Source organism: Cladophialophora immunda (assembly GCF_000835495.1).
Source record: "Cladophialophora immunda strain CBS 83496 unplaced genomic scaffold supercont1.6, whole genome shotgun sequence".
In the NCBI taxonomy this organism is placed as follows: Eukaryota; Fungi; Ascomycota; class Eurotiomycetes; order Chaetothyriales; family Herpotrichiellaceae; genus Cladophialophora; species Cladophialophora immunda.
Genome location: NW_015622546.1, coordinates 2,168,067 through 2,185,929, shown reverse-complemented (window position 1 = coordinate 2,185,929; position 17,863 = coordinate 2,168,067). Strand labels below are relative to the sequence as shown.

Here is a 17,863-nt window from a genome sequence, read left to right as displayed (position 1 = left end):
GAGAGCGGCCTCCTGGAGACATGACTGGGCCACGATCAACCGTCCCCATCGCCTTCGTTCTCGCCCTACTGACTCAGCTTGCGCTACTCCGTGACTATGGATGCTGTCGTTTTCGTTCCCGAGGTACCGAGTCGCCCTGTGTCCAGTGGTCCTTTGATGTAGTACTCGCAAAGTACTTGTACCACCTTTTGCCCCTTCTAGAGGGTATTGGATGGTCCCTCGTCGCGCAGTCCAGACTCCTGGTCCTCATTTTCTGTGAATCCATCTCAGAATAGCCATTTGATCCTTCCTGCGCTGACCAAGGCCGCGCCCTCCTTCGCTTCCCTCGCTTCGGTCGCTTCTTCGCTTCTTTTTGCACCCTCTGTGCCCTCCCACGCTCTTGATCTCCTTTCAGTCTCTGCTCTCCCACCACCCCCCCCCCTGCCCACCCCCAAATTTTATTTGACTTGCCGTCGCTCATATCCACCCTCGAACTCTTCCCCCCCCATCTGCAAACAAAGACACACAAAAAGTGGGGTTGACCTTTTTGACTCTCCAGCAGAGTTTCCAGCAAAAAAGCCCATCCCCCCCTCCCCCCCTCGCCCTTGTGGTTTCTTCCATCCCACAGCTACATACCTGGGCGAGTTGGTTACTTTGGATACCTGGATACCTTAATTCCCTTGATCCCTTGATCTCCCGAATTGACCGGTCCCGCAACCGTTCCTCCGTATCTCTGGTAATCAACCACAGCTCCGACCGCGCTTTGTCAGGCTTGGGTTCACATGTCCCATGTGTGAGACAAAACCCTCCCCAGGTCCTCTTGACGTGTCACCCTGGACCAAAACTCCATCATCGCCCTCATTACGACGCCCTCCCTCACCGACTTCACCCTGCGACGTCTCCATAATCCACAATTTTCACACGCACGCAGCGCTGTCGGGTTGTTGACGATTCTGGCAAGCTCTCCATCCGCCCGTCTCCGTCTAAGCCCGCCACGAATCGCCATCTCATTCGAACGGCTGCCCCTCCCGTCGATTGCCCGTGTCGTCTTGGTTTCCTGGCCTTGCGCAAAAACACCACACAAACGCGCAGAAGGACACAAGATCTCGTGAAATTCCCCCGTCGGTTTCGCCTCAGCTTTGTCTCCTTTGGGCCATTTCCCCGACCCTAAGATCTGGAACCCGGATTTGCATCCATGTGTTGTCACCAAGTGTCTTCGCTCCCCTCCCGGTGACCGGTCTTGGTGTGCTGGTTCTTTTTATTTCCCCAGAGATCGGGGGAACAAAAAATCACCACGCAGAAGACAGGAGAGGATAGGGGGTTCTTTACTACCATGTACAGAAATTCGGCGCAGCTAAAGTGCATCAAAAGCATTCCGCCCAACGCCCTCCCTTCGCCCGACAACACAAGCGACTCTGATTCGGAAATCCTCGATGCTCTCGACCAGAAGAGGAGGCAGTTGGACGAGGAGGTCGCCAGGTTCAAGGCGGCAAAGGACCGCGAGTTTCGCGAGTTTGAGAAGCAGCTGTGGATTAACAAGAAGAGGTCGCGCGCGGGTGCCAACAGTGCTTCCGAGGGTACGCCCACCAAGGCTTCATCGACCCCTTCGGCGGCGACGTCTGCCTTGAATCTGCTGGCCTCGACGCAAAATGGTTCTGTGAATGGCTGGCCTGGCTACAAGGCCAGAAGAGATGGGGTGGTGGGTGACAAGATCGTCAGAAGACCGGCACCGCTCAGTGGCCCGACGCTGTCCTTGGAAAAGTTGAACATTGCGGGCGAAACCACGCCACCTTTGCATAACCTGGGGACGCCGCCCACGCCCACGCTCTTAACTCGGGCAAGGTCCCGTTCTCCCACAAGTGCAGCGGCACGGCCGACAACACCGCCGCCCGCACAGTTAAAGAGGGACCTTGAACCCGCGTCCACTCCTACACCTGCGAAAGACCAATCCGACCCCTTTGCTGGTGTCTTCACGCCCATGTACCTGCCCCTGTTGGAGTCAAGCGATCGCACTCCGATCGTGCGGAGTCCGCAGCCTATGACTGCTGCGGAAGAGGAAGCGAAAAGACTGCAGCTGGACGCCGAGTCCAAGGACCGCGCGGAGCAACAGTTGAAACAGCAAGCACGCTCGTCCCAATCGCTACCGCCACAACCGGTCTCCCCAACCGTTCTCGCGACGAAGCGCGCCCAATCGACGTCCATTCTGCCGAGTGCAAGCCTCCCCAGTGCATTAAGGACTGCCAGTGGCGGAGGAAGGAGGCGGAAGCACGTGATGTTCCAGCTGGCGGACCTCAAAGTCGTCGACCCGAGTAGCAGTTACGAAGAAGGCCCGAGTCCGGAGTTGGAGCCCGAGAAGGATGGGAATGGAGACGCTCAACAGCGGGGTCTTGGGGTTAGCAGTGAAGCTAACGGTGAGCAGGACAAGGGAAGTCCCGGACTACTGGGTGAAAAGGAGAGGCGTCGAGGAAGGGGGAGAGGAGGCCGCTTCATCTCGCCCATCCCTTCGCCGCTGGCGAGTCCAAACCCGAGCCCATCTCCGTCCCCGGCCCTCAATGGAAGCTCGCCGTCGCCGTCGCCCTTGCAATCCCCGCGCTTGATCTCATCACCAGACGAGTCTGGGTTTTCCGGCGGCCTGGTCGGCGCGGTTGACGGAGGCAGCGGCGTCGGGTTTTTTGAGCTCGACGAAGAGCTCGCGAGTCCGGCGTTGAGGGAGGGTCAGCCGGCCGAAGCGTTTGATCTCGAGGTCGAGGACGAGATCAGCGAGAAGATCGGCCGAGATTCCGCGGAAGCCGGTGAAAAGGGACTGGGGATCGTCCCCACGCTCCAGGTGGGGAGCGTCCCCATCGACATTGTGCGGCCCAGTGGCAGCTGGATCGGGAGCTTTGGACATTGAGCTTATGAGACGGCGCCGGGCCTCCAAAAAACGGAACAAAAAGTAATGGAACCGCAAAGGGAAAAAAGGACACGAAGAGAGGTGTAGTTCAGAAGGAGACCTACACCAACTCTCAATACAGGAAACAACATTCGGGGGGTTTGATATCAACAAAACCCCTCTGACCGGAGACCGGGAGCGTCCTCAACCCATCGTTCCTCCCGGCGATGTTTTCGGACTCCAGCAGCATGTGTGTGCTTCCGATACTAACGAGCATCTTGGGGCGGCATATTTGGTTTTCCTTTCACCGCCGCGACTGGGGAGGGGATCTTTACTTGGGCACCCCCTCCCCCCACGCGCGACTTCAAACTATACACGAGTATCTGGGTCGGCTATTGTGAGCGATATTGTTCTTGTTTCGTCTTTGATTTTTCTCGGGATTGGGACTAGGAATCCGCGCCCACACGGCTTTGCTCTGGCCCCTGGCCTACCAATAGGCCACGATAGAAAAGGGCGGACAATCGCGGAAGAGGTAAATGGAGGGAGGAGAGGCTATCTGTCTATCTGTTTGTCTGTCTGTGTTTCGTCTGTCTTTGGCCATATTTCGCCCACGGGCAGTCAGGCCAGTTCAAGGTGGGCGGCGGCAAAAAGTCTACCAAAAAGATTCATGCTTTTGCTTTGCTGTTACGTTACGCGATGCGATGTTTTATGGAAATGCTCCAGGGATATTTACGGGATGGAAATGGGGTGTTGGAAATTGGAATCCGTTGTACATAAAATCTACATATACATACCCCCTACATACTGTCCCCAGTCAACGCAGCCGCGAGCCATGCGAATACTAGCGAATACTCTACGCCTGACAATGTGGCCGGTCTGCGTCTTGTCCCTGCACGCGACATGTGAACGAGCATATATGATCTCGATGCTGCATCTATCGTTGTTTCTCTTGGTCGTCAGCCGTGGGCAGTCCCGCTCGTGAGCTGATCCCTACAATAAAACTCGACCGTGACGTCGTGGGAGTCGGAGTCAGCATTGAAGCTGACGCTGACAACTCCTCTCTTTTGCCAGGCCCCCAGTCAATCACCAACCACTACGCACCGGGATCCAGAATGGACGATGCCGGCTTATTCCCATTGTCATCTGCGTGCGAGCCTCGTCAGGAATTAGTTGCGGTGGGTGACATTGTCGAGGAGGACCACGTTCGTGGGTAGCCGTCAATCAACACCGTCGACGTTACAATGCCAACAGGCCACACTTTTCGGATCCATGGAGAAAGACTTGCTGTATTGGCATTCAGAGGTGTGGGAGGTTCAGCCTCGACCTACATGTCTGTCTTGTGGAGGCGGCGAATGGCCGGCGTCGGAGATGGGATTCCGCCATGACTTCATCCGAGTCGTGTTCATCATTCGTCACATCTCAACGTCCACCAACCCAGCGTCTTCGTCGAAAGTATGAACCCTGCGTTTCCAGCCGCATCGCAACTCATCACAGCCTCCGTCTGTCGATACGCATGAGTGGCTTCATCGGGTGGCCCGTCGCTGGACATCCCGGTAGACAACCATCACATTAACAGAGACAAGTTCTCTACCAACCCTGCACATGTCGGCGAGACTGGCTGCCGGCTTACCCTCCACCCTCTTCATGCTCTTCTCCTTCTTCGGCGCTCTTTGGGGCTACTGGGCCATCCTCAAGCATACCTCCCTCGTCACAGCGGCCTTTGCAACCTCCCATGCTTCGGCTCAAGCGCCCCTCGCTGGCTCTCCTGAAGCCTTGAACCCCGAGCTCACCAATACCATCGGCAGGGATCTCATCAAGCTCTACTACAACGGTTCGGGCCCCGTCCCTGCGTACGACAAGAAGACGCCGTTGCCAGAGCCCATCACTCCTCTGGGCGAGTCGGCGATTGAGGAGTCGATCGTGAACGAGCTGCTCTCCATACTGGACACTCCCTATTACCCGGACAACTGCTCAAAATGCATTGCCGCAGGCCAAGTGCTCCACGTTGCAGCCATCAGTCAGTCAGTAGCCGTCTTCACAAATGTGCTCATCAGAGCCTGCAACGCTGTCCCCGAGTTCAAGTCCACACTCCGGGCGGCGTCGTGCGAGTCGCATTTCAACGGCGGGGCTGGGTACGGTGCCTATATGGCGCAGCTCTTTTCCAAGATGAGCCTGGCCACGGGCGACATGCAGCATTGGTGCTCCATCAACTATGAGTTCTGTGAAGTCCAGCCGCCGGTCTTGATCGATGAAGACTTCTACTTTGACCCGAAGCCGGATTCAGCCAACGTCGCCCCCGAACCTTCCGGCCACACGTTCAACGTGCTCCATCTCTCTGACTGGCACCTGGACCCTCGCTATGACATTGGGTCCGAAAGCAATTGTTCGGTCTACATGTGTTGCAGGCCATACTCGGTCAACCGGGAACTGGCCACGGATTCACACAACGCCTCTGTTCCTGCATCAAGATTTGGGTCGTTTCTCTGCGACTCGCCCGCGGATCTGGCCCTGTCAGCGCTCATCGAGATGCCCAACTTTTTGGACATGGACGAGCTTGCGTTCAGCATATTTACCGGTGATATCGTCTCGCACGACCCGGACGACATGCTCTCCCGTGACTACGTATCCTACGAGGAAGAGGTCACCTTCAAGATCTTCAAGCGCCTGCTTGGAGACAAGATCCCGGTCTACTCTGCTCTGGGGAATCATGACACCCTCCCCGTCGGCTTCAACACCCCTCACAGCATGAACCCTGACCCCGCCAACCGGAGCAGCAACACCCTGCAGTGGAACTACGATCTCCTGTCCTCGCTGTGGTCCGGCCATGCGTGGCTGAACGACACAGAGTCGGAGTTCGCACGCACCCATTTTGGCGCCTACGCGACCACCACCGCCCACGGGCTGCGGATCATCTCGATCAACTCCGACTTCTGGTACAAGGAGAACATCTTCAACTACTGGAACGTGACGAACCCGGACCCGAGCGGGATCCTCAAGTGGGTGGCGGACGAACTGTCGGCGTGCGAAAAGCGCGGCCAGCGGGCGTGGATCATCGCCCACGTCCTCTCGGGATACGATGGCTCGGCCGGCATGCCGAACCCGACCGCTCTATTCTACTCGATCGTGCGCCGCTTCTCGCCGGCGACCATTGCAGCCATTTTCTTTGGGTGAGTGTGGAACCAGGAATCCGAATGATGTTGTATATTGGAGAAAAAACCACTTCGGACTAACAAGCACTCCTCGTCTAGGCATACTCACCAAGACCAAGTCCAGATCTTCTACGACTACCTGCCTTCCTCGCTCGTCGCTGTTTCTGACTCCAAAGACTTGAAGACGTTGCGCGACACGACACAGATCGACATCACCAGGCCATTACAGATAGGACACATCGGCCCGTCGATCACACCCCTCACGGGCCTCAACTCAGGGTACCGCGTCTACCAGGTCGACGCGGGGACCTTCTCCGTCATGGGCGCGCAGACGTACTTTGCCAACATGTCCAACAGCCTGCGCTGGACGAAGCCGGTCTGGGAATTCGAGTACGACACGCGGCACGTCTACTCGGTCGACCCGGATCCGGACGCGGGGGTCGCGGTCGGGGACGAGAGAGCGCGCGACGACGAGGCCGAGAGCACGGCCGCCGCCTCTCACGGGCACGGCATCTCCTGGCCCGCCGCGGCCCCTCTGAACGCGACCTTCTGGCATCTGGTGACGGAGAAAATGCTCAACGACTCCTCGCCTAGTCACGACGACGACGGGGACAGGGACAAGGACAGCTCGCCGTCGCCGTCGCCGCTCCTCCAGCTCTACGAGCGCCACGAGTCCAAATCAAGCTCCCACCCGGACCGCCGCATGAGCGGCGGCGTGGACAACCCGGCGCAGAAGGTGTGCTTCCTGCGCGCCGGCAGCGGGTACCTGGGGCATTACTGCAAGGAGCGATACGGCGGGGACGCGCGGTCCCAGCGCCAGAGGGACTATAATGTGAGGTGAGCCTGCGCGCGGAGAGAGAGGGGGGGGAGGGGGGAGGAATAGCAGAACAGGTACAAAAGGTTCTTGGAAACGGTGAGACAGTGGACCACGGAAAGGGCGTCAATGGTACTGTAGATCGTTGGCTATATGAGAAGAAAAAGCTGGTTGACAAACATCCTGGGAATCTTCCAGCAGGATGGTAATGTCGGCTCTTGCCAAAGACTGTATAGGAATTTCACTACCACCACTGTGACATGACTGGCCATTTCGCCGGAGAATAGAAGAATGAAAAATATCCCCAGCAGATTCCCCCTGCTCAAAGCCCCAATGACCGTCTTCCCATCCAATGCGTCGGCCACGGGGCTCCAAAAAGGTAACAAGCACAAACAAACTCCAGGGGCGCCTTGCTCGGGTTCCAATAACCAAGCCATTGGTTAGTATGGTTGGTTGAGGATGGTAAGTCAGGTTGCTAGGTCGGGTCGCTCATTCAGTCATGACAAAAGGATGCTCGTCCAAGATCCGTGTTGTTGGCGTGACAGGGAGGGAGGAGGGGGTCAACGATTCCCGGCCGCGTCGCCGTCCTCCTCTTTCCTCCTCCGGCCGCGGTGCACAATCTCCTTGGCCGTCTGGGTGAGGCTGATGCCGCCGAAGAGCCAGTCGTCGCCGTGCCGGCCATACCCGCCGGGCGAGCTGCCGCTGTGCCGCGCCTTCTTCTGGAGCCAGCTGTCCCGTTTCTGCAGGTCGGAGCCCGGCGGAGACCCTGGAGGGCTGCTCGTCGTCGTCGTCGCCATCGCCAACAACGACGGGGAGACGGTGCCGTCGGAAATGTGCCGCGGTGTCGTCCGTGCGTGGGGGGCGTGCGAAGAAGGGCTCTGAGTTGGCGACGTCGCGGTGTGCTGGACCGCCGGGGTGGTCGAGGTCGAGGGCGGAATGTGCAGGTCTATCGCGGGCGGGCGGGGGGACTTGGACCGGGATCTGGGGAACGGGAAGGAGAAAGAAGTGCGGTGGCCTCTCGTTGGCGGTGGCGAAGACCCCGTCGACAAGGGCGAGAGGGTGCTGGTGGGAGACAACGTTCTTGACGGTGTGATCGCATAGTGTGAGTCGTCGCTTGCACTGCGAGGTTTCATTTCAGGTCGGGGTGAGGGAGCCGCTGGTGTGGGTGCTGTCGTGAGCTTGGGGCTCATTTCGAGAGGATGAGGCGCCATGGAGCGATGGTGAATGCCATAAACCAAGAGGTTGGACGGGGACGAAAAGATCGAGGATGTTATTCCAGGACACAGAGGAATTGCTTGATTATAACTGCTTTTTACCAAAGAGAGGTCTTTCGACACGACTTACAACACAATTGGACACCGTCCTTGGTCATTGGACCTGGCCGACTCGGCGTGCGCAGAACGATCAAAGTGTGTGCATCCAGCCCTGCATCTGCATGCTTGAGCTATACGATGGATCAGACGAGGGACCATGTGGCCGGCCAAGGACTGAAAGGCGATGGACCCTACAGAGGGTGCTGGCGTGTAGCGAAGGCTGATCAGGACAGGGGTGTGACAAAAGGCCTCTTCCTGCTCTTCACTACCCAAGACCGACCCCTGTTCTTATTGGATCCCGAATTCCTCGTCGAGTGGCTTTTCCTCGTCATCTCTAGACAGGTTTTGGTGTTCACCCAATCAGTTTTGGACACACTCTGCAGGCAGCGCCGTCGAGCACCTTTCCCCTCGTCACATGTTTCGTCGCAGCTGCTCACCGGTTTGGATCGCCTTCGCCCAAGACTGGCTGGATATTGCCACGGTCTGCATCCGCCACTGCAGGCGAGCACCAGCCGAACACCCCACGCTGAAACCATTGGCGAAGGTTGACCCCCAGACGGACCGAAGGAGGTGCGTGGACAGGTGGAGTATCATCTCTTTTCAGCCGCACGCTTGGGAAGAATTGGGACGAGGATTCACACGCCTGCCCAGGATAAGAGAGGATAGCACCTCCGGGGAGGAAGCGTGCATCGGAGTGACGTAGACGAGACGAACGACCGTCAGGCGGAAGAGGATGTTGTTCGATGGCAGTAGCCTTTGCTCAAGTCAAAGGAGTCGCTGGCCACGGGTCGCCAGGTTGTGCTGGCACATGACAGGTAGCAACGGCTGTACTCGTATGAAGGGCATCTCCAGAGGAGTTCCGAGTGCGGAAATTGCCATTGCATGTTTGCAGCACCATCAGGCCCCAGGCCAAGCATAGGATCATGCGGAAATCATGGTCCTTGGATCGAAAGGTGATGGCTGGAAGCTGGGCGGAATAATGCAGGGTGGCCTTGGTGGCTTACAAGGTCCGGGGACTGCGTGGGCCCTTTGGGCGCAGGCATCACGTTAAAAGTACCTCGTACGGTGCCTCTCTGAGGTCTTTCGTCGCTCGGCACTTTGGCCCCTCATCCATCAAGCTTTCCTCCTCCATCCGAATCCGAGTCTCCTTGCAAATGGGTCACGGATAGGACCTCGTCCACCTCGATGAAATCCTCCCAGACGAAATCTGTACACCGGTGTTGGATTTGCTCGAGCAACGATGCATGGATCGCAAGTCACCTTCTCACCACGGCTCTCTGCCCACCGGTCAACAGCCACCGCAAAAAGATGGCTATAGTCCGCCGACAATCGACCAGTCGCATGATGTTGCCTTGGTGATCAAAGCACTCGATCAAACCTACAATTGCCATGGGGTCTGTAGTACAAAGATCTTGCTCTGGGGTGCCTCGGGGTGTGGGTATGCCACCACCATTCTCTGTTTGTCTACCTGTTGAACACCTCTAATACTGAGCAGCAAGCGTCGCATTGCTACGGAAGCTGCTCTGGAGTTTTCCACCCGCACGGGCTGCAAAGTCCTGTGGATAGATGGTCGGTCTTTCGAATGTTTCATCCGTGATTATCGAGCGGCGTACACCACCATTACCGGAGACCATCTTCCTCAAGGTCTCTCCTTGACTCATACGATCTTGAAGATTCGGTCTACGCTGGAAGCTCGTCGGGATGAATCGCTCATTGTCGTCTTGGATCTGCAGTTCTACCTGGAAGATGACATGGAGGCCGAACTGAAAGCACCCCATCTCTTTCTTCCGGACCGCTGTCGCATGCTCTTTACTTCCTCATATGTCCTCCCGACAGTGAGCGGCATCGATGACAGCAGACCACCTGTGGAATGTGGGCTGAAGCTTGCCAGCCGAGCAACATGCCTGTATGTTGGCGCACTCAGCGAGGAACAAGCCATGCAGTATTTCAGAGCTTCAGTGCCGAACAGCAACGATGCAGTCGACTGTCTCCGCGCTTTCTGGCACTGGCAAGACAACTCATGGCACACCACACCACTTCACCTTGCGCTTTCCTGTGCTTGCATGCGCCTGCTGCAGGTTTCGCCCGGCCATTTTCAACGACTGTGCGCACACAAGGCCAGGCAAGGCTACAGTCCTACATGGCCAGGCTGCAGCCCGATCTTTCCGGATATAATGTCTATTCTATGGGATGCCCTCAATGACTATGATATAGCTGCGGGGCGGTTGCTGACCATCTGCTCAGTCGTCGATCGAGTGGAGATTCCCGTTGATCTTGTTGAGAAGTTGCCAATGTTTCAGAACAATCAAGGACGACTTCACTCTGCAATCGACTTGCTCCGTCTAAGTGGGTTGGTTGAGGTACACCAGGGATCTGATATCAGTACCATCAATATTCACCCTCAGGTTCAACGTTGGCTACAACTCAAACGTCGAGAAATCGAGGACAAGCAAGAGCTCACAGGTCTCGTCCACGCATGGATCTGTGTGCTCAGTGACTATCTAACCAAACCAGAACACGAGCTCAAGAAGGATGACCCCATCTTTGATGCCGAGAAATTCTGGCGGATGCTCGCTCATATTACCTCGCTTTGCAATTTCAGATCAGGGCAGCTTCAGGACCTTTGCTGCGCGCAGTTCATGACGTTCCTTAAGCATGTCGCCATTTTCCTTATCGACGACGTTGTCTTGAAGGGCCTGGCCGGCGTCACCATCACACATGCATTCAACATGTGCACTCTCCTACAATCTCAGCAGGGTCATAATATAATACTGGACCGTGAGTACGTCCAGATTCGTCAGGTGCGGGCCAGAATTCTTATAGGCATATCGGAATACTCTCAAGCGAGGATTGAACTTCGAGAGGCGAAGCGAGTTCTTCGCCGTCACCTACCAGGCGGCGCCAGCAGCACACAAATGTTGCGCGAGATTGAGGATGTAGAAGCGTTCCTTAGCGTCGCCCAGAGGAACTGGCCCGAAGCTGGCCGGATTCTCACCAAACTGCTGGCTACCTCCGAAACTAACGATGATCCCTGCGACCTCGCGCAGAGACACCATTGGATGGCGAGGTATAAGGCAGCCGTTGGTGCAGATATCAGCGCCTTGGAACATTCGCAGTAAGTACAATCCGGAACGCTGTCGACTCCTGCCGAGGCAAACGTATCGATCGTTCTCGTACAGTGGTCGAGGCTAACTGCAAGCTAGCATGGCCATGTCATATTGGAGAGATCTACCGCATGCAGAACAATGGGGCTTCAAAGACAGCAGGCTCCTGACCTGGGTCGAAAAGCACATGCTAAATCTAATGAACATGAAGAAGTACAAGGGAGCCCTTCTTTTTGGGACACGACTACTGGAAAGAGCGTACGAGCTTAAGCCACTTCTCGGAGGCTCTGTTTGCCGCTTGACTTATCGAGTTGTGTATTGCCAATGTATGCTAGACATGGCCGATGATGCCGAAAGAGCCGTGTGTCGACTTCTTGAATTGCCATCGCACCACCAGCATGGAGACGACACTACCCGGGCGTATCTGCTCTTCACACTGTATGAGCTTGCGGTAGTACTGCAACGCCATGGGAGGACCGTGGAAGCCGAAGGTTTGTACAGATACAACATACAGTCATCGAAGCTCTACGACGTCAAGAACCTGGGCGGCACTGAAAGGTATGATAGCTGGCGTGACTATGTACAATTAATCATGTGTCTCATTGAGCAGGGAAAAGTGATGGAGGCCAGAAAACTCAAGGAAGAATACGAGGATGAGAATCCGGACAAGGAGTTTGCAAACTCCATCATCCAGAACAGCTGGGCCGCTTATCGTCATTCGAGAGATTTGTACACCAGAGCAGTTGAAGCAGAGATATCTGGGACAGCGTTGGAGTTCAAAGCATCCCTTGATTTGGCCGAGACCCGACAAGACTTAAAACGGGCAGTGAAATGGTTCGGAAGCCCAAGGCGTCGGGTCGAAAGGGGCAAGGACTTCGAGAGCGACGTCGACCTGCACCACATCGGTCGGGCACGGGAAAGCCGTCTTCTTCACCTCCTTGACTTCCCTCTCATCTACTTGGCTTTCGTCGATCGACGGTCCGAAGCTTCAGCCGACGACGCAGGGATTACCGAGTTTCTCTGGGCCAATCTTCGCCAAAGCGTCCTTGGACAGTATTGGAAATGGTGTGATTGCAGGAGGAAGAGACGGCGCAGTCAGAGCATTCATGAATTAGATGGCTACGTCGTCAAGGCAAACTGCGAGAGTGAGGCCTCGCAGCTGAAGAAGCTGAGACAGAGACCAATCACGGACTGGGTGATAAGAACGCCGGGTGGGAACAAGGCAGTCGGCGCAAATTGCGGTCCCTGTTGTCCGTGCGTCGAAGCCAACAAAAGAGGCCTTCTCGAGACAGCTGCGCTGGAATCGAAACTTTGGTTGTGGGAGGAGCGGACTTTCAAAAAACGCCTGTCAAAGATTAGGCCCAGGTTCCGGAACACTCCTCCAAGCCGATCACCAATCCCCGAAGATGAGTTATTCACCCTCATCCAACCTAATACTTGGTTCTGGATCCAGTCTGAGTTTGCGAATGGAGAGGTTGAAGGGGAGAATTATATCATTCCACGAGCGATTGAGATTCCTGGAATAGCCATCACACCACCTGAAGGCCAAGTGGATCTCCTGCCGCTCGCTGTGGATCCCCAAGAGAGACTTACAAAGTATTATAAGAAGGACTATGCGGCAGCCTTTGCTTCTATATTGGAGAGGCAGGAGACTGAGTGCTATGGACCGACTCGGTTAGATGATATCTTGGAGGACGACGAAGACGAGGAGGATGACCCGTGAACTCGAGTCCGGGATGAACAAGGGTGCCATTTAATACCCTCATGCAGAGATATGTCGGAGGTGGCCATATTTGTTATAATGGCAGCCAGAATATCATGGAAGGTATAGAAAAGGGACAAGGCTTTCACCACAGCCTCGTAGAGATTTATTGTCGCAAACCTAGCATGACGTCAGTCCAGACTTCCGGATGGTGGTGGCTTGATTGGACGGGAAAGTGACAAGGAAAACGGGACGTTGGGATCCAAGTCACCTCGTGCCCGACACCAGGAAATCCCGAATACGATCTGATCGTTCCATCTCGCTATGTTCATCCCAGGCTCATCATATTATCATCATTTTTTGTTGCTGATGGCAAGATGAGGGATGCTCGACGTCCCCGTGAATCTGTAATGTTCCCACTCTATGGGTGACCCCTCCATCTCAATATGTCCCTCTACACAACCTTTCCTACTTCTTCTTTGTCTTAGCCAATGCTGTTTCTATGTACATAATAAACCCTCCGTGATTTTGGATTATGACTCGACCTACCCATGGCCACTTCACAATCCCCTCATCCCTTGGACCTGACATCCTCGCCACCTATCTTCATCCTTCCTACGCACTTGAAGCCAAAGGAACTTCACGAGACGGAAGACCTGATCGTTCACTCTGGCGGGCACTTGACGTATGATGCCAACGAGGCAAGACTGTTCATCGGCAAAGTCTCTCAGAAGAAGCGTGCGGCATTTGATCTTCGGGCCAGGGGAGTATGGACAGAAGAGGCAGCCTTGCCAGAGAGCAGCTCCAACGGACCGGGAGATCACGAACAGGCCGTGGACGAAGGCCCATCAAGGAAGAAACCCAAGCTTGCAGATCGTCCCAGCAAAACTCAGCCCTCGACAGGACGGAGGCGACTGAGTTCAAGTACAATTTCTGCTTCTTCAGAAGAGCCTCTAAATGATGGTCCATCTCCGCCGGCACCAGTGTTGTGGCCTGATCTTTCAACCCATATTCTCATCCTCAAACTCTCCTGGCTGGAAGCTTGTCTCAAGGAGGGCCATCTGCTGCCATATCAACCTTACATTGTCTATGCTGCGAGGATCATTCCCAAGCCTGCGGGTGAAGTCTCTCCAAAAGTGCAGACGCCCTTGTCAACATATGCCAAGGTAGGACCCGGATCCCAATCTCACACCACCACGGCACGAAGAGCATCCAAACCGACAGCGTCAACGTCCATCCTGGAACGCGCAAAAGCCGAAGCAGCGACCCTTCCCTCCTCATCTCGCCGCCGTTTTGGCGATCATGCACACCACCACTCTTCGTCGCAGGCAGACTCCACCCAACACAAGCGGCCTAAGCTTCATCGCACCACGACGTCTGAACTTGAATACCAAGCCGAACACCCACTGCCTCCTCTTCCAGACTGGGCAGTCGGTCCAAATGCAGCCTACGCATGCTGCCGCTCCACACCCATGAAGACCCCCAACGACGCTTTCATCGCTCAACTGACCAAGATAAAGGAAGCCCGGGTACTCAGGCTGGATGACATCGGCGTCCGCGCTTACTCGACCTCCATTGCCTCGGTCGCCGCCTACCCCTACCACCTCACTCATGTCGAAGAGATCACTCGCCTTCCAGGCTGCGAGTCAAAAATTGCTGCGCTTTGGCGCGAATGGCAAGACTCTGCTCCACCGGAGGCCGACGATTCGGAAAGGTTCATCCAAGTCGTCCGCGATTTGGACGCTGATCAGGACCTTCAGCACCTCCGAGTATTTTGGAACATTTGGGGCGTGGGACCAGATACGGCACGCAAGTTTTATTTTGAGCATGGCTGGAAGGATATAGATGACGTGGTGGAGTTTGGGTGGTCGACCTTGACACGCGTCCAGCAGATCGGGGTCAAGTATTACGACGAGTTTATGGAGAAGATCCCCAGGCGCGAGGTGGAGTCGATCGGAGACGTCATTATACGGCATGCGCGATCTGTTCTTAACATTCCGGAAGCGAAGTATGGCACGAAGGAGGATGTAGAGCTCATCATTGTGGGGGGCTACCGACGCGGAAAGCAATTCTCCGGGGACGTGGATGTCATTCTCTCACATCGGGAAGAGTCCAAGACGCGGGATCTCGTGGTGGAAGTGGTCAGGAGCCTCGAGTCGGAGGGTTGGGTCACGCACACGTTGACTCTGCACACCACGACTAGTGATCGTGGGCAGGCGACGCTGCCGTTCCGTGGGGGCACGAGCCACGGGCACGGGTTCGACAGCCTGGACAAGGCGCTGTGCGTGTGGCAGGACCCCAACTACGCAGGCAAAGACCCCGAGGCGGACGAGGACGCGGCCCGCAAGAAGAACCCCAACATCCACCGCCGCGTCGACATCATCGTCTCGGCCTGGCGCACCGTCGGCTGCGCGGTCCTCGGCTGGAGCGGCGGCACGACCTTCCAGCGCGACATCCGCCGCTTCGTGCGCAAGACCCACGGCCTCAAGTTCGACTCCTCGGGCGTGCGCAACCGCGGGAACGGCCTCGTGCTCGACCTCGAGGCGCCGCGGCCGAAGGGCAACCAGGGCGCCCTGGAGAGGGTGTTGATGGGCAGGACCCTGAGACGCGGCGATTTCACGGCCGACGAGTGGGACGACCAGGACACCTGGGCGGATCGCGAGAGGAGGCTGATGGACGGCCTGGGGATTGGGTACCGGCCGCCAGAAGAGAGATGTACGGGCTGAGCACGATATTCGCTTTTTGATTTGGATTGCATTTTTGTTTTCTTTTCTTCTTTTTATTTTTTTTTAGAACGTTTTGGGTCTATTCGGCAGCAGACGGAGCTTCTGATGCAATCGGAGCTTGCTTTTGGGGGGGTGTTTCTAGTCATCAGTTCTTCTGCATGCGCGAGACATGGGCTTTTCTTGGTCGAGGATCGATTGGTCTATGATGGGCAGAGGGCATGCATGCATCATGATGAGTTCTGAAGAAGCGAAACGAGCCTACGATGACGTCCGGGGATGTCCCACGGAAATGAACAGTTCACACATTTATCCGAGCGATCCAGATTTCATACCTAGCTTTTCTATCACTGCCCAGGAAAAAGGGGGCCCACCTTTTTGGATAATCTACAGACCAAAGAGAGGTATACATTCCACCAAGGCAGTGTCAACACAGCCCTCCGCCTCAGCCTCCCGACCGAAGGAGGACCATCATCTTCTCTTCTTCCCAATACTCGTGTCCACACTGGCGACCAGCCAGGCGAGCGCAAACACCACAGCTATTCCCGTGAAGATCGTCACGGGTTTGCGGAAGGCGGCCAGGAAGGGATACTCGTACGTCACCAGGATGGTGACATCTCGTGCCTCGTCCACGACGTTGTGAGCCGTCAGCTTCAACTCTGTGCGGCCCAGGGTATCCATGAACGTCTTGTGGAGGTCGTACTCGGCATGCAGAGGCGGCACGCCCGTCCCGCCGTGAGTTTGCCACTTGAGGTTTTTGGCACCTTCGGGCAGGATGACCCGGAACACAAACTGCTCGTATTGGATGCCTTCTGGCATTTTAGGACCTTCCAGGAGTGGGACGGACAGGATGTATGTGTCGGACTGGGTCTTGAGCTTGCGCAGGACGGAAGCGAGCGCGTTGTTCCAGCCGATGCGGAAACTATACTTCCATCCACCGAAGAGGGGATAGCGAGGCTTGAGTTCCAGGCTGGCTTCGCGCACGTTGTTGGGTCGGAAACGCGACGTGGAGACATTTCCAATGTCGTCTGTGAAATACGGGTCCGCAGTGCCTGGTTTCAGAGGCACCTTCAGCTCCCTCAGGGCTGAGGTAGACCCCTGTCCTGCGCTGATGTAGAAGTTTTGCGTACTCCACGCCAGACGGGAGAACTGGTTGGAAAGGGTAGCGCCGTCATGACGAAGCCAGTATCTTTCTTCGGTTGCCAGATTACCTCCCCAGTGGGAGACTTCCACATCTCGTTCGAGGAGGCTACATACCAGGAGGGGTTTGTTGAATTCGTAGCGCACAGTCACCGGATAGGCCGTACCTGGCTCGACCTTAGCGGTATCGTATGGACCATATGTGAACGACGACCCTTGCTTTTCTGGATCGGCGGCTGATGTCAAGCCCGTCGTGGTGGTGTATTCGGGGACATCTGCGGAGGGGAACTTGACTTTTGTTTTCTGTTTTACTGTCTTGTAGACGGTGGGAACGTAGGCGGAGAAGTTGTAGACGAGGTATTGCTTGTCTTCCTGTCTGATAGAGGCAGGCAAAGGCGTAAGAACACCCAGCACGTTCCATGATATTGAGAGGGTGAGGGTGCTCTTGGGCGGCAGCGGTTCCGAGAGGTGGATGACATAGTATTGAGTAGGTCTAGAATAGTCAGCTCAATGTCCCTGTGAGCCCGAACAGGTTCTGCATACTTTGAAGCTCCGCCCTGATCGTCTAACACCGCAGACAGCGCAGCAATGGTGACCTCCAATGGAAATTCTGGCTTCTTCTTGTCCCGGGCGTCGAACCCGCCAATCTTGCTCATCAGGTCATATTCAAAGGGGACATAGTATTCCGACTGTGGTGACTTGTCCGTGTTCGTGATCAGCACATTGGTGGTCTCTCGCACGTAGCCTTTCTCGAGGTTGATGGTCCGGACGAGGTTGGTGTTCTCGTATACTTGAGGAGGTTTGAAGTCGCCTGTTAATATCTTTTGCGTGGATCGAGGTTCTGTGAGATTCGACTCTGCTCCAAATACTCCTGTGCATAGCGCGAGAACCGCGCCCACAACGGATGAGAGCCTCATCCTCATGCCTCACGGGGAGTATAATCAAGACCGCATCGTCGTTGGCGACTCAATCTGGCCAGCGTGGAGAAGGGGAAAGGCTGCGCCGCCTGCGGAGTTTCAAATGACAACAGTGACGACGACTCTGAGTACGGTAAATCACAGCCATCG

The 17,863-nt window shown here is 55.9% G+C and overlaps 6 protein-coding genes across 6 annotated transcripts; 4 read left to right on the top strand and 2 right to left on the bottom strand.

The window, feature by feature from the left end:
• Positions 1-229: 229 nt before the first annotated feature.
• On the top strand, positions 230-3,759 carry PV07_10309 (uncharacterized protein). The gene has a single exon (XM_016397630.1). It carries the CDS (start codon positions 1,313-1,315, stop codon positions 2,870-2,872), a length of 1,560 nt encoding a protein of 519 aa, XP_016244821.1. The 5' UTR covers positions 230-1,312; the 3' UTR covers positions 2,873-3,759.
• A 526-nt stretch (positions 3,760-4,285) lies between these two features.
• PV07_10308 (uncharacterized protein) lies at positions 4,286-6,860 on the top strand. The gene is made up of 2 exons (XM_016397629.1): positions 4,286-6,018; positions 6,100-6,860. Exons 1-2 carry the CDS (start codon positions 4,454-4,456, stop codon positions 6,839-6,841), a joined length of 2,307 nt encoding a protein of 768 aa, XP_016244820.1. The 5' UTR covers positions 4,286-4,453; the 3' UTR covers positions 6,842-6,860.
• A 48-nt stretch (positions 6,861-6,908) lies between these two features.
• Positions 6,909-8,878, bottom strand: PV07_10307 (uncharacterized protein). Its single transcript, XM_016397628.1, has 2 exons — positions 8,565-8,878; positions 6,909-8,461 (listed from the first exon to the last, which is right to left on the bottom strand). The coding sequence occupies exon 2, from the start codon at positions 8,023-8,025 to the stop codon at positions 7,375-7,377; it is 651 nt and encodes a 216-aa protein (XP_016244819.1). The 5' UTR covers positions 8,026-8,461; positions 8,565-8,878; the 3' UTR covers positions 6,909-7,374.
• Positions 8,879-9,230: 352 nt separating this feature from the next.
• PV07_10306 (uncharacterized protein) lies at positions 9,231-13,266 on the top strand. The gene is made up of 3 exons (XM_016397627.1): positions 9,231-9,565; positions 9,623-11,242; positions 11,331-13,266. The coding sequence occupies exons 1-3, from the start codon at positions 9,372-9,374 to the stop codon at positions 12,952-12,954; spliced, it is 3,438 nt and encodes a 1,145-aa protein (XP_016244818.1). The 5' UTR covers positions 9,231-9,371; the 3' UTR covers positions 12,955-13,266.
• On the top strand, positions 13,254-16,023 carry PV07_10305 (uncharacterized protein). The gene has a single exon (XM_016397626.1). It carries the CDS (start codon positions 13,485-13,487, stop codon positions 15,657-15,659), a length of 2,175 nt encoding a protein of 724 aa, XP_016244817.1. The 5' UTR covers positions 13,254-13,484; the 3' UTR covers positions 15,660-16,023.
• PV07_10304 (uncharacterized protein) lies at positions 15,950-17,772 on the bottom strand. Its single transcript, XM_016397625.1, has 2 exons — positions 17,340-17,772; positions 15,950-17,289 (listed from the first exon to the last, which is right to left on the bottom strand). Exons 1-2 carry the CDS (start codon positions 17,717-17,719, stop codon positions 16,128-16,130), a joined length of 1,542 nt encoding a protein of 513 aa, XP_016244816.1. The 5' UTR covers positions 17,720-17,772; the 3' UTR covers positions 15,950-16,127.
• Between the last annotated feature and the right edge of the window lie 91 nt (positions 17,773-17,863).

What these genes read in the sequence shown, in the direction of transcription:
- PV07_10309 (XM_016397630.1), top strand. Translation starts at nt 1,313, where the DNA reads ATGTACAGAAATTCGGCGCAGCTAAAGTGCATCAAAAGCATTCCGCCC.
- PV07_10308 (XM_016397629.1), top strand. Translation starts at nt 4,454, where the DNA reads ATGTCGGCGAGACTGGCTGCCGGCTTACCCTCCACCCTCTTCATGCTC. An exon ending in ATTGCAGCCATTTTCTTTGG is followed by an intron (nt 6,019 to 6,099) that starts GTGAGTGTGGAA and finishes CTCCTCGTCTAG; the next exon opens with GCATACTCACCAAGACCAAG.
- PV07_10304 (XM_016397625.1), bottom strand. Translation starts at nt 17,719, where the DNA reads ATGAGGATGAGGCTCTCATCCGTTGTGGGCGCGGTTCTCGCGCTATGC. An exon ending in GATCAGGGCGGAGCTTCAAA is followed by an intron (nt 17,290 to 17,339) that starts GTATGCAGAACC and finishes TGACTATTCTAG; the next exon opens with ACCTACTCAATACTATGTCA.
- PV07_10307 (XM_016397628.1), bottom strand. Translation starts at nt 8,025, where the DNA reads ATGGCGCCTCATCCTCTCGAAATGAGCCCCAAGCTCACGACAGCACCC.
- PV07_10305 (XM_016397626.1), top strand. Translation starts at nt 13,485, where the DNA reads ATGGCCACTTCACAATCCCCTCATCCCTTGGACCTGACATCCTCGCCA.
- PV07_10306 (XM_016397627.1), top strand. Translation starts at nt 9,372, where the DNA reads ATGGATCGCAAGTCACCTTCTCACCACGGCTCTCTGCCCACCGGTCAA. An exon ending in TGGGGTGCCTCGGGGTGTGG is followed by an intron (nt 9,566 to 9,622) that starts GTATGCCACCAC and finishes AATACTGAGCAG; the next exon opens with CAAGCGTCGCATTGCTACGG. An exon ending in AGCGCCTTGGAACATTCGCA is followed by an intron (nt 11,243 to 11,330) that starts GTAAGTACAATC and finishes ACTGCAAGCTAG; the next exon opens with CATGGCCATGTCATATTGGA.